Source organism: Anarrhichthys ocellatus, unplaced genomic scaffold (assembly GCF_004355925.1).
Source record: "Anarrhichthys ocellatus isolate YVR2014 unplaced genomic scaffold, GSC_Weel_1.0 scaffold4, whole genome shotgun sequence".
NCBI classification, from domain to species: Eukaryota; Metazoa; Chordata; class Actinopteri; order Perciformes; family Anarhichadidae; genus Anarrhichthys; species Anarrhichthys ocellatus.
The window spans coordinates 6,392,809-6,411,640 of NW_022280034.1; the positions used below are offsets into that span (position 1 = coordinate 6,392,809).

The following is an 18,832-nucleotide window of genomic DNA, read 5'->3' on the forward strand; positions in this document are numbered from 1 at the left end:
AATTGTTTGAGGGAAACAATAAACAATGACAAAGTTTAACCAACCAGTCAGAAACCGGTTCTAACGTGATCCATTTATTTAGGTCGGTATCGATGATGAAGATTATTATCTTCATCTGGTCATAATCAAGGAATACATATTGTATTGTGCTGTAGCTGATTCAAGTATTTTGTTGACCCTCACTGATTTAAATGATGCACCAGATTTTATATCGTCAAGCCTCTCGATAGATCTCGTTCAAAACACAAGCAGCAGCAGATATGTGTGAGATGGGGAGACTGTGAGCTTGGTGAGGGGTTCATAAGGTTATCCGGGTGTGTGACACCTCCCCGGTACCAAAAGACAGAACACTTGACGGGAGTGAGGATGTGAAGGATGTCAGAGGAGGAGTTGGTTCGCAACCATCCTCAGATCCAAGCCTCTACCGTGACAACCAGGCGGACCGTTTGATCTCATTGCTGAGAAATATCACCTCAGACAGATAGTCTTATCAAAGTCGGCCAGGCAGTAGCTGCATTACCTTTTGACTGAGCATGCAGGGATCTGCCCCTCTACCCGGACCCCCCGAGAGCGCAGAAAGCTTGTGGGTGAATTTGTTATTTGATTGCATATTTTTGTTGTCATGCACATTTGCATACTATCTTTGGCAAGTCTTTGGAGTGCTTTGCCTCACCTGTGTAATTGGAGTGGTGCGTCAGGGGAAGAGCTGGGAGGGATGGGGCCTTTCTGTGGGGGCTGATGGCGGAATATTTGGGGCATACACCAACACTGTCCTGAGAGGATTTGTTTAACATTTCTAGAAGTTGGGTGCTTTGAATTTAGTTGCGTCTGGATTCTGGATTTGACACATGAAAAATGTTGGAGAAAATCTTCAGCTCATATTATTCACAATCCTCTCAAAAAGGTATTGAATGGTGCCGCTTGGTGACACAAGTGCTGCTAATGATGGGGTGAATGGTGGTGGTAATTACAGGGACCCACAGCTAAACTGGGCTCACAAAATACATGGCAGGATTATAATACTGGATACTGTGTGTACTGTGTATACCGTGTCTGTCAGGACTTTTACGAATCGATTATTTTGTTCATGAAATGTCAGATAACAGAGAAGCGCATTTACAAGGATGAGGAGAACAGAAACACATCCTCTCATTTTAGAAGCAAGAACCAGCAAATGTTTGATTTGTTGCTTGAAAATGGACGATGAATCCATTTTATCCATACTTTCTTTAATCTACTGTGTATTGTGTGTGTGTGTGTGTGTGCATGTAGTCAAATGTGTGTAGTGGTATGTAGTCCAGACCTCAAAGGTTGAGAACTATTGCACGAAGGTGACCTTATTGTTTTCTTAACTATTACATTTCCTGATTGGATTACCTGTTTATTTCTATGTTCAATAATTAGTTCAGTATTTTGGAAAATTCGCTTTCTTGCTGTAGTGCTAACGTTAGCTACATAACGGTTATTTTGCATAAAGACATGAGAGTGGTGTCGGTTTTGTCATCCAACTCTGTATATGAGAGCAAAATAAAGTTATTTTCAAACTGTTGAGCTAAAATGTGATGTTTTGTTTTCTAGTCCTTTTGTTTTATAGCTATGTTCTTTTAGCATTTTGCTTTGGTTTGCCCACCGTGAGTGGTTAGTGGTTGGTGTAAATATTGGAATATTATGTGCCCGTGCTTATATTCCTGCCTCTCCAGGTGAATCTCATCCAAAAAATGTTGAACCTGAGATGAGATGAGATGCTTTGTTATGCTCAGGTGTGTATATTCTGTGCTGCACCAGGCAGTGAGATATACCATCTGAAATGCAAAGGGGTTTTATTTGTTTACTAGCTGTCTTGGCAAACAGGTGGCGTGAAAACAGCAAGCATATTGAAAGGGCATCGAAAAGAAATCACCATGTGGGCATTATATAAGCAGTGGTGGCAGTTGGATTGAGCTGACTGGTGTTTTAATTGGAGCACTGTACATATATGATTATCTAGGGGAGGCATAATGAGGAAACATCAAAAGGAAGAACAATAAAACAAACAGCTGCAGAGGCAGGAGGTGTCGGGATAATCCACAGCAGGTTATAGGCTGTTATACACGCTCCATTATGACATGCGTCAATGTTGAAGCTGTAATCATGGCTCACTGCAAATGTCAACACATCAGATCTCCCGGTGTAGCTTCCCCCCGCGCTCATGTTTGCACAGAACTCACGTTCTCAAAGCAGGCCAACAAGTTACAAATGTCCACAAATTAAGCTCGGCTGTAATTAGCTGATTGCGTCTTCCTGAATCAGCTCTTCAGTTTAAACACTTCTTTGACTGCTTGATGTATTTGTTTGTTTTTTTTGTCCCAACTCAAGTTCCACTTTGCATTCTGGTGCGTTCGGGTGCATCTGCACAGCGGGGACTCGTGTGAACAATACTGTGCCGTTCATTCACGGCCAACTTCACACATCTCTCTGTGCAATGCAAAGAGGGGACTCATTAAGGAGCTGTGCAGACTTAAAGCCGTCCACGGAGGACCGGTTAAGGTTTGCACCTGCTCCACTGCCTGCTTCCTTTTTAATGAGGGAAAATTGCTACATCCTTCTCAGGTATATGGCTCCTCAGCTCCTCTGGTTGTTAAGATCAGCACAGAGTACATCATCATTGGCCTTATTGGTATACTCACCATTTAATTTAATAAATGCAATTAGATTACAATGAGTGCTTCCTTAAATTTTTTACCAAAGCTGCTCCATGTGCCTAAATCTACATCATCAATATTCATGAAGAAACACAAGAATAAAGAGAAAATAACTAACATTTTAGTCACTCTACATGTATAAGCATGTGGGCTGCAACAGATGATTCTTTTCAATACAGATAAATCAGTTGATTGTTATAAAATGTTGACCTTAGCATTTAGCTCAAAGCACTGCTGTGCATAGTGCAGCCTCACAGAGCGGCTAGCATGGCTGAAGACTCTTGTTTCAGCTATATAGTGTAAAATAATAGTGAACGAAAGTTCCTTAAAATGAAGATGACGCCTTAAGGTTGCAAGTTACAAATTTACAATGACGTAACAGAAAAAAACCAGCACCTCCTCATGTTTAGTAAGCTATAGTGGACTATTGGAATTCTTAACTCTATTCTCTGTTTATTGAGTAATCATTTCAGCACACTTAAGTCCTGGTGGCATATAACACAAGCCCTTTATATATGGCAACGCATAAAGGACAGCAAGCAGGTTAAAAGAGCTAATTGAGCTCTAATATGTAACCTGATGCTTCATCCAGCTATGGACCAGAGTCACTACTTATCCCTGCTGTGACTGAGATGATGGAGATGGCCCGGTCACAGATCCCACATCAACACTGCTCCTCTGTGAGGGCTCTTAGAAAAATGAAAGAGCAGGGTTCACTCTGTTTGTCTGCTGAACATGATTCTGTTGTATCCTCAGTGACACTGAGCTCCTTTCCTTAGCTCAAAGACACGCTACCAGCTGTGGGGTTTTGTGCTCCTGTCATCAACCTCAGCCATTTATTAGCCTCCCACAGGATTTATGCTTCAGCACGAACAACCAGTGTAATTACGGATATGAAAAATTAGAAAAAATAGAGCAAGAAGACGGTATGTAATTGTAAAAAAAGAAAATATCATAATGAGGCCTCTTTCCAATTAAAATTGAATGGCATTGTGTGGGTTGAAAATGAAGACGGTAGAAACCATAACAGTTAAATGAGCTAATAGTTATCTGCATTTCCTCTGACGATCACCCTATCAAGTCCACTATCTGTGGAAATCTGCTCGTTGCACACTAATGAGATCGAAATGGCAGAAGTGGTGGAAAGAGACGATTTCTTGTCCCCTCGTCATTACCATGCATGTCTTTTGCTGGAGGTGAATGTCAGTGGAAACAGAGAAGAAAGGAGATCCTGTTGGCTTGTTAGTTGAGTGGAGAGGCTGTTTTACTCTACTCGCTGTAAAGCAGTTTATGCTTTGCAAAAAACGCCAAAGAAACACTGACAGAAGCTCAGCAGGAACGCTTCTTCATAAGCATGTTCCACAGCTTGTCCAGGTACAACGAAATCCCTTTTGTTTTTTCCGTGGCCGAGCACGATGAATCAACTTGTTTTGATAGGACAGTACATGTAGATGAATGTGTTTAATAGGGGCGCCTGGCTGCACCTAGCACTCCAGTAGCAATGACGGCCTGAATTCCATCATATTTAGCCGTTAACTTCTCTGTGAGTTGCTGAAATGTCGAGCTGAATAAGTAGCTGTTCGAAGGTTCCTCTTCTGGCTCTATTGTTCATGCATTATTTATAGTGGCGTCTGCCTGAGAGTTGTGCCTGCACTGGTGAAGCTCCTCTATGCCTTGCTGCAGGCAGAGCGATAAATGCCGCCACTCTGCTGCTGTGTCTGTCTTCATTCATGGCTGTAATGCTGGTACATCCAATAATCAATCAACGATCCAGCTTTTTAGCAAGCAAACAGAGCTATATCATTGCTTACGACGAGTCGATAATGGAAACTGATAAGAGCATTAGGTTTTTATTGTTTACTGCAGCGCCTTTTGCTTCTGTCAGTGTGGTGATAGGCTTCCTGGGGTCCATCAATACACAAATGTCACACAAGACATGAAAAATCTAGACATTAACACGGTTGTTATTGCGTAAAAGTAAAAGAACTCCAAAACAAGACCAAGAGTCTACAGCCATGCTTTACCTCTATAGTGTACATAGACAGCAGTGCCTTAAGCTAAATGCTAAAAGCATGCTAACATGCTTACAATGACAATGTTAACATGCTGATGGTTAGCAGGTGTAATGTTTACCATGTTCACCATCTTGGTTAGCATGTTAACATGAGCATATTAGCACTAAACACAAAGTGCAGCTTAGGGATGACCAAAATGTAGCCTCTGGAGGACATGAGTGTGAAATGTGTGACACAAAAATAGAAATTTCAACCTTATGGTGGCGCTAGAAGAAACAGTTCCTATCATTCTTGATAAGATTTAGATGTACTAAACCTGGCTGAGGCTCAACTTAGAAATGTATTTTACAGGTTTCTTTTATTTATAATACATCATAACAGACTTAAGGATCTTGATAGATTGATGATGGATTGATCATGATATAGAAACCCACCTGTATTTATTGTAATCTGGAAACTCATCTGCCCTTTGACAATGACACCCTTGTTTAGCAGCAATGACCTTTATTGTTATTGCTCACAGACACAAGGCAGACACCTTAGTTTACCCTTCTCTGAGTAAACCCTTTAGAACAGGCTTCACCAGCTGAAATCACCACGTTATTTAAGTGGAAATGATTAAACCTGAAGAAAACAAACCTGCAAACGTAGCTGTGCATTTATTAACCAGGTGGAAATATTCGACTGCAGAAAAGTGCCGTCTTCAATATCTATTCAGGTCTGCCTCGGGTGTTTTTATGTTTTTGATAGATGTGCGTTTGGGGCCACCATTATGGCAACCTAGCTGCACTAAAGACATGGTCTGAGCAAACACCGCCATAACAATAGGTGTAATAATGCAAGGTGCTCAGGTTCAACCTGGCGTTGATAGATTCTTTGCTTTAGGCCACAAATCACTCACTGTTAAAAGAGCAGTGCAAGTACTGTACAATTAGGCCAGGCAGCGACACAAACTTTGAGGACACGCTCTTGCCTGGGGAGAATCAGCCTCTTCTACTGTCTTCTGTACGTTTGATGTTAACGTTGGACGGGACATACGCTCGCTTCGTCTCCGGCTCGACTGTCCCAGAGCTGCATATGAAAGAGCAGGGAGAGCCGAGCCTCGTCGCGTTATCAACTGACAGACCAAGAGGGAGGTGTCAAGGACATGCTTGGAAGGGACTGTGATCCTGTCTGCGTTCAAGCTGTATTTTAGTATGTGTGCCGGCATACGTTGGATACATTTGTTGTTTGTGTGTGTGTGTGCGTATGTGGGGGAGAGAGACTCAGACTGTTAATTTGTCGAGTTGGCAGAGTAATGGATACGCACTACAAAGTCATATTGAAATGACCTTAATCAAGCTAATCATATATACTGGGATAGGGTGCAGAGCTAAAGCGCTATTATCTTTTTTTTTCTCAGTTGAAAGAACCCGACAGAATCTCATTTATGTGTGATGTAGTCCTTCCTAAAGCAATAACGTGCCATCTCAATGTGGCTCCCTGTTTGACTGTAATAACCCGCTGCCACTGCGAGAGATTAGTATTATCAGCAGCCACAACAACCCAATGTGTTCTCATTGCCATGGCAGACGGGGGGAATTAAATGTAATCAGCCAGCTAGCATATTTAACTTAGCTACCCCTGTGAGCTGTCTCATGCAGATCCCTGTGGTATTTTAACTGGGATGGTTATCATCATTATCTTTTCTTAACCATGCTGCTGGTCTCTAAACTCACATGTCTGACAGTTGTAAAAGAGCTCTGCAGCGTTGAATGGACTTGTTATTGGAGTCTAATTAATTTAAACAGCAGGCGTGGCTGTGGAAACTTTGGAAACAGCAAATACAATAATGATTGCAGGCGCAGATAGATTGTGGTACAATGATATTGTAATCATCATTTTTGGAGATTTGCTGAACACACATGCTGACAGTGCACTACAGCACGCTCAAATGATTACGCAGCTGCTCAGTACAAAAATACATCTTTACACAGGCTTTTGGCTGTTAAAGTTCAGTCCAGTTTATGGAAAAGGTGTTATTTTGTATTTTTCTCAATGTCAACAAAAACCAAGAAAAGAGCAAAAACCAACAACGTGTTAGTTTGCTTTTAATATTTATAGACTCATTTACTTTCGGTGGCACTCTGCCCCAAACTCCAAATTTTAGAGAGCAGCTACAAGGTCTACCTATTTGAATAATAACCTTGGTTTCATTATAAAGGTAACGCTTGTGAGATTTCTGCAGAGGCGTAAGCATCAGCATATATATATATGTTACTGGATCACAGTAAATGAAGATGGAACACAGCATAACTGATTAAAAAAAAATTCCAAACAACATTGCACACTTTTAGAGTGAATATCCCTTCAGAATTATGCACCTATTGCAAACTTTATCACGACATCTGAACATTACCTGCGCAAAGACCGATGCTAATTAAAATGAAGCATAGCGAAGTTTTAGAGACGTGTAGGCAGAATCTGCAAATTTGCCATTTGGGTTCAATCTGTGCCTTTTGTTTATCTCAAGACAAGTGAAGATACAAAATTAGATTGAAAAATGTCTTCCTATAGCCATAACATAACACACATAAAACAAGCATATACAATAACAGTAATATTTAGTAAAACAAAGTGAGAAATCGCTGTAATTTTAGACTTTTCTTTCTTGTTGTTTTTACGGTTCACCGCAGATTAAATTAAAAAAGATTTAGATTTGAATCTGCTCTCAAAATATCTGTTTAATACCCGACGTATTCCAAAACAATTACAACTCTGTAATAACCAATTCATGAAGCTAGATTGTATTTTAAGTAGTAAAACATGCAAGGCTTTTTTTCTTCTCTCCAGGGAAACAAAGTCAGTTTGTTAAGAGTCTATCGGAGTGGAATTAATTTTCTTAGCCTCCACTACATTCAATATTGATTTAGGTCATTCATTTATTTATGTACGCTGCTAACTTTTTGTGTTTGCAGATCAATAGTGTTGAGTCTAGCTACTACAAAGTGAAAAACACACTGGAATCAGGTATTTATGTTTCTGTGGACCCACATGCTTCAATTAGTCTTATTATGGGTTTTTCCTGCTAATATTGTATGCAGAAACAGCATGGCTCAGCACAGTAAAGACAGCCCTGCATAAGCTGAGAGCTCCCTGGGGCATCTCTGTGGCGCTCAACCTGAAGGCTTGCCTCCTCTCTTTCTGCTTCTTTGTTTTGCAAACGGAGGGGTTGGGGGGGTGGGGGGGGGGGGGGGAGCGATAAGATGCTGCAGAGACTCAGCCGTTCCAGGGTTCTGCTTGGCTCAGCAGTGGGGTTCAACAGAATCCATTTTTTCTGCATCTGCGCGCCGTCCTCCTCCTCTCCAATTACTGCATCTCTCGGAGCATGCAATGCCTCGATTCAACTACGGAGGCTGCTGCAGCAAAGCCAGCCCGGCCTCTGTTTGATGTGTCACTTTATCAGCGATTTGGAGACCGCAAGCTAACGGGCTCCTGCGATTGGAAAAGGTTCATTTCTGTGATGCAACTTCCTGAAATGTGGTCTTATTAGCCGAAGGCTGCAGCTCAGAAGAAAAGCCTTCTTTTATGTTTCCCCGACTCTTGTTTCATGTTGCAAAGAGACTCTTATGTTGTCATTGCCAGTTATTTAGATCATCTGCGTTCTTAGGCAAGAGCCAAACTCCCCAGTCAGCCTGATTATTTCCGCATTTCAGCGCGGTGCAAATGTTTCAGATGGATGCACGCTTGACAGTTGGCTACTTCGTGGCTCGGGCAGAGAGACGTGCCCTTCAGTGTGCAGAGACGGCTGCAGAATGGGCTCCGTACTGTACTGCATTGCAGGCAGGCGTCTTACCTTGTGAAACAACATGTGTCCTTTGCCTGCAGGCTCCCGCTCAGATGATCAATTTGATCCAGCTCTGTGTTGCTGGGCTGCGACTTACTCCCGCAATGCTCCAGTGTTTTGTTGCAATCGAGACACCCCCATTTCTCTCTGTGGGTTTCTTATTTTGGGTTTCTTATTCTGTCACATACGCAGCATGTAATCACCTTGAACAGTCTGTAATACGATCATTGATCATGTGTCAGAGTCAACATGGTGTCGGAAATCTCCGGCCTGTCACGGTTCAATAAGAGTAAACTGAGGAGCTACAGATGTAGGAAGCTCGAGTTGGTATGTGGAATCAAAGGAGATGTGAAAATATGTTCCACCAGCTGTTTCTGCGTGAGTTCTGCCTCGCGCTCAAGTGAAAATGTTTTGCCACTCTAAAGCCAGTGGGTTCAGGCCGAAAAAAAGACACAGCATCATTTTGGAAACACTCTAATGCATTTCTAAGTGGTTCAATCTGTGGTGGGTCTGCGCCATTAGTGTCTCTCCCATTTCTCCGCCGTTTTTCAAAGACGACGGGGTACAAAGAGCGAGACATTACCTCCGCATCTGAGGCCCCGGCAAGCTGAATCGAGGCGCCATAATGACATGGCAAAGGCGAGATGCACTCCCGCTGCTCCCTGGTAACTACAGAGACACGGAGGGCGGAATGTAGATTCACGACAGCCTCCGCCTCTGTGCCCTTTAGCAACGATTTATGGTAGGCAGGGAGACGTGGCTAATTCGGCTACATTAATCAGGCAAAGCACATCACTGGGCAAATGGCTGGCCGGGGGGGGGAATGATGAGCTGACAATGTCCTGTCAGTCAGAGAGAGGCAGACACCCCTCAGTGATCTGATAGGATGACACGGCCCAGGACCAGAGCGGAGCGATCAGCTGAGCCTCTCGCAGGTCTCCGTTCATGATCACCAGTCCATCCATCAGCCCGTGTTCATCCAGTCGCTGCCGGAGCAAATGACTTCATGGAGCCAGATAGATGACAACTGGTGGAAATGCTAAATGTCCAGATCATCATTTAATCTCTGCTGCTTAAGTGATGTCTTCACTGCAAATATTGTCCTTAGAATATCAATATGGGATATTGTGAAGGATGAAGCATGCAGTTATTGCCCTGAGGGACAGGTACTTCATCTGTTACTCAGAGCTTCTGAACTAAAGCAATCTGGGGATTTAAAGACCTGACACTAAGCTAACCTGCTGCTATATCTTTTATATGTATTGTACAGACATGACAAGTGGTATTGATGTTCTCGTCTAACTCAGAAATCCTATAAGGCAGGACAACCTATTTCTTTGGAAGAAGCTGTTTGGATACAGAGTCATAGATATGAATCAATCCACAAACAATGTGATCACTCTAAATTAGGTTAGGAAATATGATCTGTTCTGTGATAAGAGAGGAGCTTATCATCATATCAGCTGTAGAGGAGATTACTCTGATCGTTATCTGATATATACTATACGTGTGTGTGTGTGTGTGTGTGTGTATGGAGGTATTGTGATACAAGTGAAATATCCTGTCGTTTCAAGAATTCTTTGACATCCACCTTGGTTTGATTTCAAATGTTTCCTCTATTTCCAGCACTTTCTCGAAAGCAGCAAGAGGTGTGTGAGGTTAGAATTAGGTTTGTGTGTGTCGGCGTCCTCCAGAAACCCGGACTGAACAGATCCCGTCACATTGCAGGGACAGATGAGCCGCAGTGACGGAGCGAGCGGTGTGCATGCACGTGATGGATCATTGCAGCAGGGCGAGGAGATGCAGATTCTCACTGTGACATTCCTTTCACTCGGTGAGCGTTTCTCCACCGAGCTGAAGAGAGGTCGTGCTCTGGCGGCTCTCAGCTCCAACACTCAGAGCCCACAAGCGTCTCTTCGACTTGTATGCTTGTTTTTGTGTTGTGTCTTCGGAGACGGATACTCCCTCATCATTCCACGTTTAATTAAGAGATTTCAAGGATGCGGGGTGTCGTCTGTGATTTGCACTTGACCTCCAAGATTTAAGCAGGATAAACACATGTAAACATTACAGACGGCTCAAAAATTGTTTTTTAAATCACATTATAATTATTGTTGACTTTGCTCACATGATGGAATATCATACATCTCGCAAGCTGCATGGGCAAAAATTAAATTTCACGAATTTCAAAATAATTTTGGCGAGAAGTGGGACACACACAGCCGGAGTAAATCGGGGCTGTATCTTCTCACTGATCGTTTCGTTTACTTATCTGGGTCATATGAGGCATCAGTATCAACTTGAGACTATTTCAAAACCAGTTAACACTTCCCTACAGTAACTTTAACATGTTTTCATTTGTCTATTCTATTAATTATTAGCTATAACCTATTTTTACGCCGTCTGCCCTGTTAAACAAGACATTAGAGAGGTGTGTGATGACAAAAGAAAACAAAAGACTATCAAGCTAAACGTGTTAGTATAATGCTCCTACCAATTAATGATGAATTATCTTGGCATTGAAAGACATTAGAGGGATTTCTAACCCCTCTAATGACTTGACTTGGTCCAAAAGATCAAAAACAGCTCTGTTCAAATGCAGAAAATGATTGGTCATCCAGAAAAATATTTGCTTTGTTACAGTCTGCAGAGGGAGTTTCTCACACAACACGCACCTTTCAACAATCTCTGTTCCGGCAAAACTTTTCTTGCTCGTACAATTTTCACGATGCCTCTGCAAGTTCGTTGAAGCTTCCAACACGTTTGAAGTTATGCGGTACACATGTTTGACCCAGCTCCGTATCCCTACGAATTGTGTCTGTATTACATGATTCTAACTGTCAGTGCCAACGCAAGACAGTGACGTAGTGGAAGTCGGAGTGGTGGATGACACGACTGACGTTCATGCAGGAAACCAGAGACCAATGTTTGTATTTTTATTAACCCTCACCACAATATTTCTCTAACCTTAACCAAGTGTTTTAGTTAAACCTGACCATACCTTAACCACGTTTGTTTGTTTCGTGCCATAACCAGAATCTTTCCCTAACCATAGCCAGATAGTGTAGAAAGGTCCAATTTGTTTCAAATTCTTCAAGTGTAATCTAGGATTTTGCAGAATTGTCTTCTGGACTTTCATGCCTGTCTAGGCCACCTTGGCATCCCTAACGTTTTATTTTATATGGGTTTTGTTTGTATCCGATCCAGTGTTTCTGCTATTTTCAGACCAATACTGAGTATAGAATTGGAGCATTACTCCAAAAGTTCACACACTCTCAACAGCAGAGCAATTTCCTTGCACAACACGACACAGACATGCAGTTTAACGGTTTAAGACTTCCCCCTACGGCTGTCATGCAGAGCTGCGATGTGTATGAACATTTTGGTGTCAATGCTGGGGATGGGTGTGTGTGTACGGGTGTTTTGCAGGGGGTGACGTTGGGGTTGGGCTGGTTCAGGGTCATCTGTGGTATTTATGTCACCAGCAAACGGGGCTCGGTCCTGGTGAGATAGATGTTAACTCGGAGGAGCTCGGTCAGGCTTGCGGCCAAAGCGCTGTCAGCCTAATACCAGCGCGTGGTCCAGGAGGAGCAGTTGCAGCATCTGGATAGTCAAGCTCCATTAGCCTCTCGGTTCTGTTTTACACCGGCTGCGATACAGCCTTGTTGACAAATGGCAGAAGAGGTGGCGTGTGTGATATGATTCACATAACTCAGGGGAGCTCCACCATGAATATCATACCCCCTTACTCCCTGATCTCCCCCCCCCCCCCCTCCCTCTTGTCTGGGCTTGCTGTGAACTTCAGCAGCAGCCTGGCTGGGATTCAGTGGGACAGCATTAGCTCTCAACCTTGGTGAAGGACTAAATGCAGCCTCAGCCTGGTGTCCTTGCTGTCACACTGCTGTTAGGAGAAGATAAGCACTCAAGCCTTTAGGACGCGCTGTAGGACTCCCACCGGCCACTGCAGCACCGTGAGCTGGGTAATTGCAGAGGCAGTGCGAATAATTAATCAAGTAATCGTTACATCTGACACACGACATACTACAGTCGTATCTTTGATGATGAGGGCGGTCATTTTGTGGGATTCTACGATACTCTACATTTTTTCCAGTATTTGCAGAAGTCGATTCTGTGGCTGATTTAAGGACTTAGCAATTATATTGTCTCTCTTTGTTTTGTACAAACTGCACAGCTATTTCATTTTAATTCAGATATATTGTGTACATTTGTTACAGTATTTTTTCATCATCTTATTTTTCTTCGATATTTATGTTTCTATATTTTTGCAATACTTGCTTTATTTTTAATTAAAGTTTCTCTTATATTCTTGTTGTGCACAAATACACAAAAGCAAAATCCTTGTATGTGAAAACTTGGCAATGAACCTGATTCTGATTCTTTATATTGCTTTGTTACCTTGAAAGTTCAGTCTTACAGCTATAACCTTTTAAATGCCATGTAAATAAGCAGGTATTTTCAGCAGTGGAGGTGTTTACATTACATGTGACATATTTAAAGTTTATTTTTCTTCTTCTCATATCACTGAAATCCAGCAGATTTTTAAAGATAAAACAGTGATATCGCCTCTCGTTTTGTTGCACCTGGACCTTTTCACTGCTACAGAGAGAATACTTACCTCCAAGAAACTGTCTCTGAGGTGAAATCTAGACTCCTGCTGCAGCTCGGTGATGAATTCCTACTTTAGCCTTTTAAAGCCTTCCGCAGGGTTTTTGGCTTGTCCTTGTGCGGCCAGTAAATTGTTCATAGTGATATATTAAGTAGACAGGTATGTCTGTGTGTGTGAGCCTGTGTGTGTGTGTGTAAGAATTAGGTTTATTTACTGGGTTGAGTTGCTGAAATAAACCATGCAGTGCTATATTTCTCTCAAAACACACCGGAGCATTGAATGATGAAACACACAGGCAGAGGGGCTGCGGTGGGTATTGATGTGTAATGCCCTTGGACCGAAGCCAAGACGGTGAAATGGAATGAAAGGAAAGCAGTCACTCCCCTGTTAACTCAAGGTTATACTTTACAGCAGCTATATCTGTCTGTGTTGTCAATGGTACGCTTAGTAAATGCGCTTTATGTGCCTGCTGCAACCATAAAAATAAAACATCTAAATCACATCTGCCTGTTGACTTTGAAGATTCCCAACAATTTGCCTGTATTTTTCCAATGGCAAGCGCGGTATGTCATGGCTTATCCACGACTTCTGAGCTGGCAGGAGGCTGGCGTTTGGCAGTTGCTTGTAAACACAGCCACAGAATGAGCCCTTAGAGATCGGGACCCCTGCCAGCTCATAGAAGTGGCAGCGGATCATCCTCGCTTAATAGTCTCCCATAATCCTCTGTGAATGTCTTATGTTGTCCCCCAAGAGGAGCGAGACTATGGCATGTATTTGCAATCAGCGTGCATTAAGGGCTGACAGTTTTAACTGCTGCCATAACTGTAATAAACCAACCCACTGTTTGCATGCTGAATGGAAGCAAAATGAGAACTTTTTAAGTGTTTTTTTTTTTCTTTCTGCTAACAATGACTCTCTCTTTCTTTCTCCCCCGCTGCTGCTTGTCATTGCCACAGGAAGTCGAGGTTAGTGTCTCTTTTGTCCATTTGTACAGTGACATAGTCTGTGTCTGTTTTGGCTGTACTGTAGGTGTCACCTGCTTTTTTTAAAGAGCTCAACTTAGCTAAAGCGCGAAAAAAATACATACAATACAACGACACAAAGACAAAGGATATTGGAGACAGTAACATGTAAAACATAAATAACATCAAATCTACATCAAGAGCCAAATGCAAACTACTGCTTCCTAGAAAGTAAGAAGTATATTGATATCAAAAGAATATATGGTCTGGTTCATAAATGAAAATGTGTTCTTTTTAGACTTGCAGATATCAATTCACTTCAGTTAAAACACAAAACTATCCCTTTAACTACTCACCCTGTGCATAGTATTTAAAATGCCGTCAGCTATACTGAGCTTGACTTGAGAGTTCAGTCCCTGTGTCCCCTGAGCAGAATAAGACTGAGCTAAACTGAACAGACCTGATCCTCAGAGGCCTCTCTGGGCCCCGTGTAGTAACCGCTTTATCGTTGATCCTCTCTGTCCTGACACACAGAGCAAAATGGGCAACAGGGGGACACTGAATTTTTATCATCGTTCCAGCGCAACCTCGCCAGGGACACAATCTAAAAACCAGAGTTAGTTTTCAAATATTCCCTCTGCCACAGTGCAGGGGCTCAGATAGTCCAGGTCTTTTTTTATAAGATGCTCTAAGTCTTTTTGCAGTTTACTTAATGTTAGAGAGCTACAACGACATCCACAATAACTCTAATACAACACTTAAAGAAACCGCCTGCCATTTTGGGAAATATTCTTCCTCATTTTCTTGCTGAGAATTAGATGAGAAGATCAATACCGCTCATGCTTGTACGCTAACTAGGAAGCTGCTTAGCTTAACTTAGCTGAGCATAACAACTAGAAACAGCTAGCCTGGGTTTGTACAAACGTAACAAAATCCATATCTGCACGTCTAAATCTCACTAATTTAAACCGTATATTTCTTTAATCTGTCATTCTAATCTGTTCCATAACCAAAGTGTAAAACGTATTTTTGTACGGAGCCAGGCTAGCTGTTTCCCCCCTGTTTTCAGTCTTTGTGCTAAGCTAAGTTAATCGTCTGCTGGTTCCAGCTACACATTTAGCATACAGACAAGAGAGCGGTATCAATGTTCTCATCTAACTCTCGACAAGATAGTCAATAAGCAAATTTTCCAAAACATCAAACTATTACCTTTTTGAGTTTATGTAAAAAGTTCTAAATCTCTGAACATTTGACAGTGACAGTATATGACTATAAAACTAGCAAAATAAAGCAGCAGAAAAACCAGAGCAGATAAAAGACAGAAAGGTCACGGCAGCATTAAAGGAAATGGTAGAACTGCAACATAAATCAAAAACGGATAGAAGTAACACAAAGTATGTAGTTATGTATGCTATTATTCTGGCAAACTTTTATCCATTCATTACTTAAAGTAATTTAATATATATGTTGGAAAGAATAGTTGAATGTCATCAGTAAAAGTGTAAAACCTTGACAGCGATGGCGATGAATGACATGCCTGAGTGGGAAATTGAATCTCTTTTTGACATTGAGTCGTTATGTCTCGGGGTTGTAAGCCCCTGGTTACACTTCTGTTTCTAGTTCTTATTATTTACTTTAACTCAAAGATCGAAATAAAGATAACAGAATATGTGGTGAGTAAAAATGTTCACAGAAATTAACTTAATTTAACCTTCGATTGAGAAAAAAACTCCTGAAGGTTTTTGTGTTGTGGAAATTTGCTTTTTAAAACCCATCTATTCAACATAACAGCTGAATGTATTTGAATTGCTACAATCATAGTCGTTAGCAAAGTTTCTGTAATCTTTCTTCATTATTTAAGTTTTCTGAATTCGCATAAAGAAAGCATATTTCCTAAAATCAAATATTAAATCCATTAATGCAAATACATTTTCTTTCCAGGATGACTACATCAAAAATATGGAGGACAACACGGGCTCCGATGAAAGTAAGTCTGATTTTCTCTGATTAGAAAAGATTTTCTGTGGACACATGAGGACGGCTGTGTGGTTTAATGGGTTTTCCACTGAGAGCCTGAGTGTATGCTGTACTACATGCAGAGATATATTTAATATTTAAATGGCTTCACTTAAATGGCCAGTTCTACTGCAAAGAATAAACAATCCCTGTCGTATTTCAGATTCTACCAGCATACTGTAATCAATGCTAAGTGCTTGTCTACCTTTGTACATCTGCTATAGACATAGTGCAGCGCACAATATAGAAGTGATGGCATTTCTTAATTGCAGCAGTTTTGTAAGGTCGCCCAGCGTGTGGGGAGCGCTGGTCAGAAGTGTCGGAGCTTGTGGAGGATGAGAACACAGTTGTGATTCAGGAAAGGAGAGTCTGAGCCTTCAGTCAGATCCATTAGTTTGAAACGCCTGCTATAATTGCCTTTGTTGCTGAGGGCTCAACTCCAAACTCCCACCAGGTTCCATATACCTCCATGGGGTTTCTAGTCGGTGAAAAAAAGAATCTAACTGTTAGAAAAAAAGCCGTGGAGGAGGGAAGAGACTTTATGTGAAAAAGGTGAACGTGGTTATTTCTGTAAAATGGATTTTTTGTATTCAAAAAAGAAATTATATTAAAAAAGCACCAAGAGAGTGCAACTCTTCCAAATTTGGTGGAAATAAATCCTAGTATTGAGCTTACCGTTTAAAACATTCTACAGAGTGTCTTTCAAGAGGACAGTGTGCAGAAGTTAATGTGCAGCTGTTCAGCTTAACAGCGGCTTCAGCTTGTCAAATGCTAACTCTTCTGTGGTGGAGGTAATGGAGTATGAATCATTTCACAGCTCAGATTATACAGATACCATTCATACACGTTTTAGCCAATCAAGCAGGCCCTTGGGGGTAAGCAGTGTGTTCCTGCTGCGAGGTGAGTGTGGGAGGTCGGCTGTAGCGCCACACCTACACTGCCTCACTTAAAAGACATCGAATAGTGTAGAAGATTTGCGTCAAAGGAGAAAGATGTGAGAAGCGGCAGCTCGAGACTTTACCCCAGCATCTGTTCTTACAACAGGGAGAATAACTGTAGTCTCAAGAAAACGCCTCGCTTGCTGTAGTGTGGGAGGTGTTCATTTGAATACCATTGATTTCATCCTCGTCCCAACTCCCACTGGAACTAATTCTGCACAGTAAATTGATCAGGGTCCTCTTTATTGCTAATTTAAGAGGACAGCAGAAACTCCGACAAGGTTTACCTGCAAGCCCTGGATAGAACAAGAGACCTAATGGGAGACTTCAGACTCCTCTGGTTCTTTTGTAATGTGAGCCGATTGAGACGTCGGCTCTGCGGAGTATTTGAGGGCCATTACAAAAACAATAAGGGGCCTACTATTTGACCGTGACATTGTTTGTTTTAGCCGATAAATTAAACTTCTCTAATGCCGAATCAGAAAAAAAATGTACTCTGACTGTGATTATGCTTCCATTTGTACAACTTTGGGAAATTATTCAGACATAATGTGTAATTAAGAGGTGTTTCATCCTTTCTAATTATGAGTAAATCATTTCATAGCTCCATTGGAGTTGAATAAAAGCTGCAGGTTGTTTTAACACAGCGACCACCAATTAAATCGAAGGGTATAAAAGCGTCTTCTGCGTTGACAGTAATTGCAAATCCAGTTGAAACTAATTTTCTTAAAGCCTGTCTCTCATGCTTTTAATATTCATCAGCACTTCATCTTTTCGGCTTCAGATGGGTGCTACTATTTCTTGGCGGGTCTTTTGCGGATCTTCTTTTCTTATTCTTTTTACTTTTTTGGGCCAGAACCACTAAAGTACTTTATTAAATGCACACTCTGACAATGTGAATGTAAAACAATTTGATGAAGGCCTTTGATGGAGGATCCTGTCCAACTGCAATGCTCAGTAGAGAACTCACAGACAACGGGGAGGAAAGTTGATCATGGATGAGAGAGCAGTCCTGTTGTATTATGTTTTTGATGGCAGCGTAATAACAATAATAATCTCCGAGAGATTGGAAACTCATAGCAGTTTCATCGCTGTTGTCGACATGATTACAGGCGTATTCAAAACCCATAATGGCCCTTACACGGCCCTGCACTGAATTGTCAATGCAGCATGACGTAAACAACCAGCAGAGCAGGTGGGGTGCAAAACACACTTGAGCTTTAATGCAAATTAAATCTTGTGCTTGGATTTCATCTTCAGTATGTAGGAGTTGTATAAGAATACTGGGTGAGGGATGTGTTTGGTCTTAAGCAATGAGAGAAGGTGCACATCACCATCTGAAACTATACTGAAAACACCAAGCTGTGTTTCCATGGGAACATACAGTAAAGTAATTATAAGGTTTGTATTAAAGTAAAGTAAATTGGGCTGGAGATTCACATCCACCAATCCTAACTCATGGCTGTTCATGAAGTTCTCAGTATTTCAACCAAAAACTCCTGAGTTACGAGGGGTAGAAGCAATTTTTTTTCCTGGATTACTTGGATTAAAGGTTGTTTACTTTAAAGTAGCTGTAATCAACATTTTTTTAAATATATAAACAGACCAAATGTCTATGTAATGTGAAAAGGGGGACTTATAGTGGAAAAACCCCACAGCTCTTCAGAGCGTTCCAGCTTCTTGTTCTGGTTTTCTAACACGCAACGGGGGGGGGGGGGGGGGGGGGGGGGGGAAGAAGAAAAACGAAAAACAAAACGCAAAAATTAT

The 18,832-nt window shown here is 41.7% G+C and overlaps 1 protein-coding gene across 1 annotated transcript in view; it reads left to right on the plus strand.

Annotated features, from left to right (window-relative positions):
* The window catches only part of LOC116381097 (testican-2), a 32,612-nt gene that overhangs the window by 1,400 nt on the left and 12,380 nt on the right, over positions 1 to 18,832 (plus strand). Inside the window, exons 2-3 of the mRNA XM_031842935.1 lie at positions 14,106 to 14,114; positions 16,053 to 16,098. Of these exons, the coding sequence (XP_031698795.1) occupies positions 14,106 to 14,114; positions 16,053 to 16,098 (55 nt within the window). The remainder of the gene's footprint in view (positions 1 to 14,105; positions 14,115 to 16,052; positions 16,099 to 18,832) is intronic.